This window comes from Rana temporaria, chromosome 5 (assembly GCF_905171775.1).
Source record: "Rana temporaria chromosome 5, aRanTem1.1, whole genome shotgun sequence".
In the NCBI taxonomy this organism is placed as follows: domain Eukaryota; kingdom Metazoa; phylum Chordata; class Amphibia; order Anura; family Ranidae; genus Rana; species Rana temporaria.
Genome location: NC_053493.1, coordinates 288442239 through 288452787, shown reverse-complemented (window position 1 = coordinate 288452787; position 10549 = coordinate 288442239). Strand labels below are relative to the sequence as shown.

The 10549-nt window shown below is 44.2% G+C and overlaps 1 protein-coding gene across 1 annotated transcript in view; it reads left to right on the top strand.

The window, feature by feature from the left end:
• The first annotated feature begins 5757 nt into the window (after window positions 1–5757).
• CIDEA (cell death inducing DFFA like effector a) overlaps window positions 5758–10549 on the top strand; it is a 41340-nt gene continuing 36548 nt past the window's right edge. Inside the window, exon 1 of the mRNA XM_040353940.1 lies at window positions 5758–5906. Coding sequence (XP_040209874.1) covers window positions 5854–5906 — 53 coding nt within the window. The 5' untranslated portion in view covers window positions 5758–5853. The remainder of the gene's footprint in view (window positions 5907–10549) is intronic.

The window sequence follows — 10549 nt, the reverse complement described above, 5'->3', positions numbered from 1 at the left end:
AAGCCTATACACTCACAGAAGGAGTAGCATATACAGCACTCTATTGCACATAAACCTCTGTATGCCAGGTTCCAAAATGGCCATGGCTCATTGCAGATGAGTACTTAGCAGCTTTCCCAGCCTCACCCTATGTGTTTCGTCGCATGACGTCATCAGGGACCTCTTAGCTGTATTGCCCACACTTGTTAAATTTGATCATCAATGTAGCAGTGCATGGTGTAAGTCCCATTCTGTTTTTATGTTACCATTGTGTAAACCTCAGAAAATGTTTAGGACTTTGTTCTTTACTAATAGAAAATACCTTTATGAAGGTTCATCGCTGTGTGGACCCTATGAAATTCAATATGCCCATGCCCCACTTCCAACCGAGAGGTCTGCAAGGCTCCCACTATGATCGGCAATATAAGGGGCTCTCGACATCTTCCTTCCCCTCTGCCAGCCTCCCCTTGGTCTTCTGGACTCCCACCTCTAATTTTATCTGTTGTTCTTTACCTCCCCTACTTGTACATAGGCTGCCAGTTACATGGACAGTTCCATACACTCCAACAACCAATACAGGCTCAGTCCACAGGATTCAGCAGAAGAGTTCCCCAGGGTGTCTGCCTTGATCTACCTATCCATTATAAGCAGGTGATGGGTAGATTGCATTCCCACATAGCTGACAGTCAAGCTGCAGAGCCACAGAGGGAAACGACATGCATCACAGTCCTGTGCCATCCCTCCCCTCCTGTCCATCCCAGGTGCTTGTGTGACATCACTCAGGAGGGACAAGAGAGGCGGGGGGGAGCTCCGGGATCAGCGCACCAGATTTAATCCAGCAGCTTTCCTGAGCTTTTCTGCATGAGGAAAGTTCTTCAGACCCCAACTATCTCTATAGTATATGGAAGCGATGAGGATTTTGTCATTCCTGGTTTCGCCAGGATGTAAAACGAGCCATTACTGGTAAAAAAAAAAGTTGCGAAACCCTGGTCTAGGGCAGAGATCGGCAACCCGCGATCGCAGGTAGGTGATGGGTAGACTGCGATCCTTCCTTGTCAACCCCTGGAACAAGGACAGGTGGGGTAGTTGTGGCAGCATTTACTGGTATCAATACCCTTTCCTCTTGCAGCCGCTGAAAGCCACCTCTCCTCTCCTGCCGGCATTCAGTGCCTTTGCCGCTCCTCCTGTTTCTTTTTGTTCTGCTGCCCGACACCCTGCAGCGCAGCTGCCTTCCCTCCTCTCATCTCCCCCTAGCTGCTGTGGGGATGTTTCAGGAGAGAAAGCAGAGAAACTAGACAGTAAACAGGTAATTTACCAGCCCCTTATTTTTCTGAATGAACACAGTATGTGATTGATACTAATCGCTACTGCATCTGTTCATAACTGAAGCATAGTAAACTGTATTTTACTATGCTTCCATTTGTAAATGAACAGGAAGTCACTCAGACCAGAGTACTTCCTATTCATTCACTGTCCAGTGCATCTGAGGCTTTAGAGAAAGGGACTAGGGAATCTCTACCCTCAGTCCCTTTTGTTTTTTTAAAAGTGAGACATCAGACTTCTGTTTAGACCCCAGATATTTCACCAAAGCCCCCCAACGGGGCTCCTGTAAAAAAATATTGTAGAAAATAAAATAATAAAAATGAACAACTACCAACACCCTTCACTGCCCTACTGCCACCAACCTCTGCCTCATTTTTTTGGCACTAATATTTTGTGACTTTCATGGACTTTTGTTTCTGTTATTTGGCTACATATAGACACATATACAGGTTATACTCCAAAAATTTTAATATTGTGCAAAAGTTCATTTATTTCACTAACTTAAAAGGTGAAACTAATATATAAGAAAGACTCATTACATGTAAAGCAAGATAGTTCAAGCCGTGATTTGTCATAATTGTGATGATTATGGCTTACAGATCATGAAAACCCCAAATCCACAATCTCAGAAAATTTGAATATTGTGAAAAGGTGCAATATTCTAGACTCAACGTGTCCCACTCTAATCAGCTAATTAAATCATAACAACTGGCAAAGGGTCCCTGAGCCTTTAAATCAGGGATCTTCAAACTACGGCCCTCCAGCTGTGGTGGAACTACACTTCCCATGAGGCATTGTAACACACTGACATTCACAGACATGACTAGGCATGATGGGAATTGTAGTTCCTGAACAACTGGAGGGCCGTAGTTTGAAAACCCATGCTTTAAATGGTCTTTCAATCTGGTTCAGTAGGAATCACAATCATGGGAAAGACTGCTGACCTGACAGTTGTGCAGAAAACCATCATTGACACCCTCCATAAGGACGTCAGAAGCGTCTTGCCTGGGCTAAAGAAAAACAGACCTGGTCTGTTGCTCAGTGGTCCAAAGTCCTCTTTTCTGATGAGAGCAAATTTTGTATCTCATTTGGAAACCAAGAACCCAGAGTATGGAGGAAGAATGGAGAGGCACACACTGCAAGATGCTTGAAGTTCAGTATGAAGTTTCCACAGTCTGTGTTGATTTGGGGAGCCATGTCATCTGCTGGTGTTGGTCCACTGTGCTTTATTAAGTCCAGGGTCACCATAGCCATCTACCAGGAGATTTTAGAGCACTTCATGCTTCCTTCCGCAGACGAGCTCTATGGGGATGCTGACTTCATTTAACAGCAGGACGTGGCACCTGCCCACACTGCCAAAAGCACCAAAACCTGGTGCTTGATTGACAAATCACGGCTTGAACTATCTTGCATGTAATGAGTCTATCTCATATATTAGTTTCACCTTTTTAAGTTGCATTAGTGAAATAAATGAACTTATGCACGATATTCACATTTTTCGAGTATCACCTATAAATTGAAGTGGCTTCGTAACACTATGAAGGTCAGGTCGAGGGCAGTCATTTTAGCAGTAAACCCCTGTTAGTGTCCCTAATGATAATAAATGTCACCTTGTGTGTATAAATAAACTGAAACAACTAATAACAGCAATAATTAGTGAAAAATATAACCATTACTACATAATTGTGGGCATATGAGTGTATCACAATGGACCGAACAGGGTGGTACAAGTCCGGATTAACCACAGATATATGTGAGATAGTTCAACACACAATAGCGGGATGACATCCCATATGGCCAATGAGCAGAAAAGTCCCGTTGTGCGACTATGCTGAAGCATGTGAGGTGAGTCGCATTATTTCAGAAGTTTGAAAGCTCACTGGTGGGTCCACCATACAATCCAGAGATAGCCAAGACATGTAAGAAATGGATACTCTTACCAGACGTGTTGGACACACATCTTTAATGTAAGATAGCAATTTTATCAGCTAGGGTTGTTGACCTTCCTACATCAGTACAGAACACAGCAGCGGTGTAGAGATTGGAGAATGGGTAGAAGAAGGGGTATGCCTATTTCTAGGCCCCCTTCCCCCATGAGATCATGGCGGTGGAAGTTACCCATTGATACAAGTTCAAGAAGGGGCTTGTGATAGGTCAAGGAAGGTCAGCTGGTTAGAGAACCTTCTGGAACTCTAATGCCGCGTACACGCGATCGGTCAATCCGATGAGACCGGTCTGATGGACCGTTTTCATCAGACCAAACCGATCGTGTGTGGGCCCCATCAGTTATTTATCCATCGGTTAAAAAATGTGAAACTTGTTTTAAAATTAACCGATGGATTCCTAACCGATAGAAAAAAAAACGATCTTTTGTAGGCACGTCCATCGGTTAAAAATCCACGCATGCTCAGAATCAAGTCGACACATGCTTGGAAGCATTGAACTTCATTTTTTTCAGCACGTCGTTGTGTTTTACGTCACCGCGTTCTGACACGATCGTTTTTTTAACTGATGGTGTGTAGGCACGACTGACCATCAGTCAGCTTCATCGGTTAACTGATGGAAAAATCCATCAGACCGTTCTCATCGGATTGACTGATCGTGTGTACAGGGCATAAAGGTCCTCTGTGATAGGTCAAACAGGGTCAGATGACCATAATAGAAGCTTGCAGAACCATTTGAGACCCTTTTTAAGGGGGAAGCCAGAATTTATTTGCCAGTCGCCAGAGAAGCTCCCCGCCCGTTCCCCTCTCATCGCAACCTTTTTATGTGGTGGGTCCCTTTCAGTTTGAAAGGGGACAGTTAAAAGTGAGCTTAATATATTGTACAGCTTGAGCCTTAGTGGCTGAGCTGAATTATTTTTTCTCAATATTTCCTGCGATCCCATGGAACCACCGCAGAGGGCAATCGCAGATTACCGTTACTCTGAATAAGCAGTCAGTATTTTTCAACACGTTGATTGTGAAATACGTCACTTTTCTTCTACAGGCATTTTATTAACAAACTTTTCTTTGCATCCCCTGACTGAAGTCTGCAGGCATCCTTTAGGACTGGTTCACACCTATGCATTTTTAAGTGCGTTTTCAGGTTTGCAGAAACACACTATGGGCCAGATCCACGTAGCGCCGTGCATTTTTACGTCCGGCGTAGCGTATCTCAGATACACTACGCCGCCGTAACTTACAGCGTATTTCCCGTATCCACAAAGAATTTGCGCCGTAAGTTACGGCGGCGTAGTGTAAATGTGTCGGCATAAGGGCGCATGTTTTATGTTAATACGTCTTGACCCGACGTAAATGATGTTTTTTCTGAACGGCGCATGCGCCGTCCGTGGGGGTATCCCAGTGCGCATGCTCCAAATTAACCCGCAACAAGCCAATGCTTTCGACGTGAACGTAATTCTACGCAAAGCCCTATTTGCAAACGTTTTACGCAAACGACGTAAACAACGGAAAATTCTACGCTGGCCCGACGTCCATACTTAACATTGGCTACGCCTCATATAGCAGGGGTAACTTTCCGCTGAAAAAAGCCTTACGGAAACGACGTAAAAAAATGTGCCGGCCGGACGTACGTTTGTGGATTGGCGTATCTAGCTAATTTGCATACTCGTAGCGGAAATCGACAGAAGCGCCACCTAGCGGCCAGCGTAAATATGCACCTTAGATCCGAAGGCGTACTAAGACGTACGCCAGTCGGATCTAGCCCAGCTTCAGGCGTATCTTGTTTTGTGGATACAAAACAAAGATACGCCGGAGCAACCTAGAAGTTACTCGGCGTATCAATAGATACGCCATCGTAACTTCTTTGTGGATCTGGCCCTATGACTATAATCCATTAAACATGTTTTTCTATGGATGTAGATCACATATGTGCATTTTATGAAAAGGGCCAGGAAATGTTTTCATAGACTTCAATGGATGAAAAGCATGTTTTGAAAAACACAAAATGCACCTGGAATATGCAAACTGAAACCTGCATAAGTGTGAATCAGGCCTAAGCCCAGGTTCACACTGAGCTGTGGGAACGAAGCCGCGCTGAACTCGCACAATTTCACTCCCTCTTGTCAGTCCCGATTTCTGCTGCGATTTCAGACACCTGCGTGGGTTTCTGCACAGAATCCACAGATGTCAATGTAAATCGCAGCCCGAAATCGCAATAACTAGTACAGAAACGACTTTTTGAAATCGGCGCAGCGCCGCACCGATTAGGACGGTGCCATTATCGGTAATTTCCGCCAATTTGACATGCCAAATCGCATGTCAAATTGTACCAATGCGAACCAGGGCTAAAGGCCAACCACGCTAGATGATGACATTCCTCTCTTTTCAATAACTTGGCAACTCGGTGATGAATTCCTGCTATGAATGGCGATGGTTAAGAGTGACATATAGGAGCTGTGAATGAATCAGCTGCTGCACAAGAGGAGCCCAGGGTGTGTTTATGTGTGTGTGATGGGGAAGGGGGAGGAGACAGGCTTTCAGCAGTGGAAGTAGGGGAAAGGTTACCTCCCTGCTCTCTCATCTTGGATGTTTTAGCACACAGAGAAGGATGCAGAGTGCACTGGAGTATGCCAATGCCTTATCACCCAGGGCTCTAATAAGGTGAGCTAAATACATGTTATTCTTAATGACATGCCAATCTAGGATCTGTATTATGTAACAACATTTGCAATGGTGACATTATTATTTCATTGTGGATAAATATATTACATTAACTATACTTGATATTCTAGTATAGTATTATTATAGTCCTGTTAATCATTTTTATGCATGACATTTTGCTGGTGATAAACACAACTTAGACCTGATGTATGTGAAGTGTGCATAGAATCTTGTTGCTCGTAGCAACCAATCAGAATATTTGTTTCATGTTTAAAACTGCTAAGTAGCTTCTTCTGGGCATTACCATTTTTTTTTATTTTTGTTTATTATATATTTTTTGTTATTACAGCAGCTTTTCATGCATGAGCCCCATTTTGGCCATTCCAATTGGGTGATTTTAATAAAAGAGTAAAAGCTTTTCAGCAAAGTGAACATCCAGCGAGCTTAGTAAATAAGCCATGCGACCTGTATGCATCCTGCACGTATGACTGCGTATTTAAAGTAAACACAGGTTTGCCTTATTATTTAACGTTCTTTATACTCTGTAAATGGCCTCTATTCCTAAAGCTGACCATACACCATGCAATTTTCTTATTCATTTTTCTTTAGATTTACCTTCAACTATGTACTACAAGGGCCTGCCTGATTACATACAAATTAAACATGTTTAGGTGTGACCTCCTATTATATGGTTTTGGTAAATCTAAAGGAAAGTTGTACAATACAATTGTATAATGTATGGCCAGCCTTAGGAACTTCAAGAGTCTGATTTAAAATCCGCTGTCGTTTTATTGCAGCCAGATGTATGCTAGGTTCAATGATTTTTCAGCCCAATATACAGAAGCTAAAACCTGATTGGTTGCTAAGGTTTCATTTGATTCAGTTCCTCTTTACCCACAATTGTACAGGTGTGTTTTTGGCCTACTATCTATTAGGGTTGTCCCGATACTAGTATCGGTATCGGGACCGATTCTGAGTATTTGCGGAGTACTTGTACTCCCGCAAATACCCCCGATACCTAAATAGAATACTTCCCCCGCCCCGCCGCCGCTTGGGTAATACGGGCAGGGAACATTACAGCTTTCATTTGAATAGCTGTAGTGTTTTCCGCCGCACCGCGTATAGACACTCCCCCTTGCTCGGGTGAACTGTCCAATCCTGAGCAAGGGGGAGTGTCTATACGCAGCGCGAAAGACTACAGCTATTCAAATTAAAGCTGTAATGTTCCCCGCCTGTATTAACCAAGCGGCGCGCCACGCCAGCATGTAGGTAAGGGGGACATGGCTGGATATGGGGGGGGGACATGGCTGCATCTGTGGGGGGACATGGCTGCATCTGTGGGGGGACATGACTGCATCTGTGGGGGGACATGGCTGCATCTGTGGGGGGACATGGCTGCATTTGGGGACACATTTAAAAAAAAGTATCGGTATTCGGTATCGGCGAGTACTTGAAAAAAAGTATCGGTACTTGTACTCAGTCCTAAAAAAGTGGTATCGGGACAACCCTACTATCTATCATTGTGCCTAGGTTCACATTGGAGCGATTTGAGAGATCAAATCGCATGATAAGTCGCAGCCTATTGGGGGCAATGACACTGTTCCAATCGGTGCCACACCAATTTTGCAAAAGTAGTTCCTGCACTACTTTTGCTGATTTCAATTGCGATTTCAATAGACATCTGTGTATGAAGCCACACAGATGTCTATCAAGTAACAGCTGAAATCGCGCTGACCTTGCTACTTTAAAATCGTGCAACTTCAAGTGAAGTGGCACGATTTCAAGGTAGCATCGATGTGAACCAGGGCTGTATGCTATTATTTGCATATCTACTGCAAATGGCAATGCAAATGACAATTGGTGTAGGTGGTGTTAGTTAGAGGTGTCTTGATCAGCTGTGCTCAGTCCAGTACAGGTTCCTACTGGCTGGTAATAAGAAACCCTTTGCACTGAAGCCCCAGGGAAGAATTTAGCAATGGGATAAAGGCATGACGCATCCATAAATTGTAATATACAGTATCCAATTTGCAAGCTTATGTTTAGGCCGACACAGCTCTAGATTTGTCAGTAAGTAGCATACAGAAAAAAATGCTATAGGTGTACTTTCTATAACTTATAAATACAGAACTTAAATTACTATACATGCACTTATTACTCCACAGTCACCAGGTCACAGGAGGTATCCATAATTATCATATGCTGCCTGGCTATGACAGCCTCTGTATCGAAGTCTCAGTGCTAAAATAAGGCCATCTATAGTCCTACATGGGCATTTGGATATTCGCATACAATCAATTTACCTTTGTCTCTGGCTACATTTGGGTCCATGCCAAATTTAGCTTTTTGTGTTAATAGAAGGGTGAGGAAATGGCTGATGGGTTGGGGGTACAAGTTTTTTTAACCTATCCAATACGTGTTCCAAAGAGCAAAGGCACTTGGCAAGTGACAGCACATACCTTAATTCTTGCAAGCAATACTCCCGATTTGAGAATGCTTGTAATATGGAACATCTTACATATGGTTAAAGTTATTGTAAAGGCAGAAGGTTTTTGATCTTAAAAAATATTTTTCCCTAAATAGCTTCCTTTACCTTAGTGCAGTCCTCCTTCACTTACCTCATCCTTCCATTTTGCTTTTAAATGTCCTTATTTCTTCTGAGAAATCCTCACTTCCTGTTCTTCTGTCTGTAACTCCACACAGTAATGCAACACTTTCTCCCTGGTGTGGAAAAAGCCTCTTGAGGGGGCGAGCAGGAGTGTCAGGACGCCCACTAACACACAGCTCCTTTCTCTATCTGCAAAGTAGAGAGCGTCCTGACACTCTTGCTTGCCCCCTCCCCCCTTGGTATGGTAGGGCCTCTGCTCATCCTTAGGCCCCTTTCAGCCGCAGTGGTGGTATAACGCCGCTAAAAATAGCGGCGCTATACCGCCGGGATTGCCACGGGAATCAGCCGCTAGCGGTGCGATATTAACCCCCGCTAGCGGCTGATAAAGGGTTAATAATGCCCGCAATGCGCCTCTATAGAGGCGCATTGCCGGCGGTATTGCAGCGGTTTCCCATTGTTTTCAATGGGAAGGAACGGTAAGGGAGCGGTATACATGCCGCTCCTCTCACCGCTCCAAAGATGCTGCTGACAGGAATTTTTTTTGTTTCCCGCCAGGGCATCGCCTCAGTGTGAAAGCCCTCAGGCTTTCACATTGAGTCTGCAGTGAAGGAGTTTTTCAGGCGGGATAGCAGCGCTATTTTTAGCGCTGTCCCGCCTGAAAAACTCCTCAATGTGAAAGGGGTCTTATGGATACCTAGAAGTGCCAGCTCTGGGGAAGCCATAAGTGCCGCCTAAGATTAATTACTTAAAATAATTCCAACCAGTTTCTGGTGATGGAGGAGATGTCTGGCGTACTGGATATCAAAATGTGTCTCAAGTGCACATGTACATGCCATGAGTTGTTCAGATTACATGCTATAAATACGGAGACTTGTTAAGCACTAGCTGACATGCTGTCTATATACCAGTTGTTGTGATTTTCCCCCTTTTTTCTTTTTTTTGTTTGCTTTGGTGTTGTTTATTGTTCAAAAATGCAATAAAAAAGATTTCTCAAAAAAAAAAAAAATTCCAACCAGAATTTTGCAATATTTTGGCAAGACCATAACGTGTGTAAGGACCCTAGAGCTCGACACCGAGGACATTGTGGATTGTGTGTCGGGTACATCCTTTGGAGTCGCACAGGAGTGTAGAACACTATGCAATAAGTTGACTTGAATCAACTTATCTCTGGAAGAGATGATCAGTTTAGGGCCACCCTCCAAGCACTCATCCCAGCTCTTCCCATCTAAGGAGGGAATGTCGTCTCTCCACATCTCCCACACTTGCTCCAGCTTAGCTGAGTTCTGGTCACTCACAGTTGGCCGTAACGAAATTGTATTAACAGTGGAAAGTTAAAGTGCTCGGCAAGCTGTACGAAAGGCAGAAGAGTTCCCGAAGGTATGATCTCTGCCAAAGTTTTAATACCGTTACGTACCCATAATTGTGGGATGGTGTGAAGTTGGAGGATAAAAGAATTTCCCGAGAGAGGTTGAGAAGGTGGAGCAGGTGACCATTGATGGCCTCCAAGCAGACCGCAGCATTAGATCGAGTGCCACGCAGATTGTATGTTACGCACAACACCCTAGGTGAAGCTGAACCTCCCATATTTGAAAGAACTGAAATTTAAATAAACTGAGAGTCGGTTCACACAGCAGCGGCACGACTTCGGGGGCGACTCTGCAAGTCGTCCTGAGGACGACTTCAGAGGCGATTTGCAAAACGACTTCTGTATAGAAGTCAATGCAGGTTGCCTGAGCCGCCCCCAAAGTCGTACAGGAACCTTTTTCTAAGTCGGAGTGACTTGCGTCACTCCTATTAGAACGGTTCCATTGCATTGAATGGGACACGACACGTCAGGCGGCTGAGCCGCTTGTCGTGTCGCCCCAGTTTGAACCGGGTCTTAAGGTAAGGCTGGATGCAGTTCACCTTTAGTTAGAAGTGGCAGAGGCTGCGTTTTCTATTTTCAGGTTCTATGTAAAGAGGAGCTCTAGTCGTTCTTGTGTTTTATTAAAAGTCAGCAGCTACAAAAAGTGTAACTGCTGACTTTTCATAAACGCAC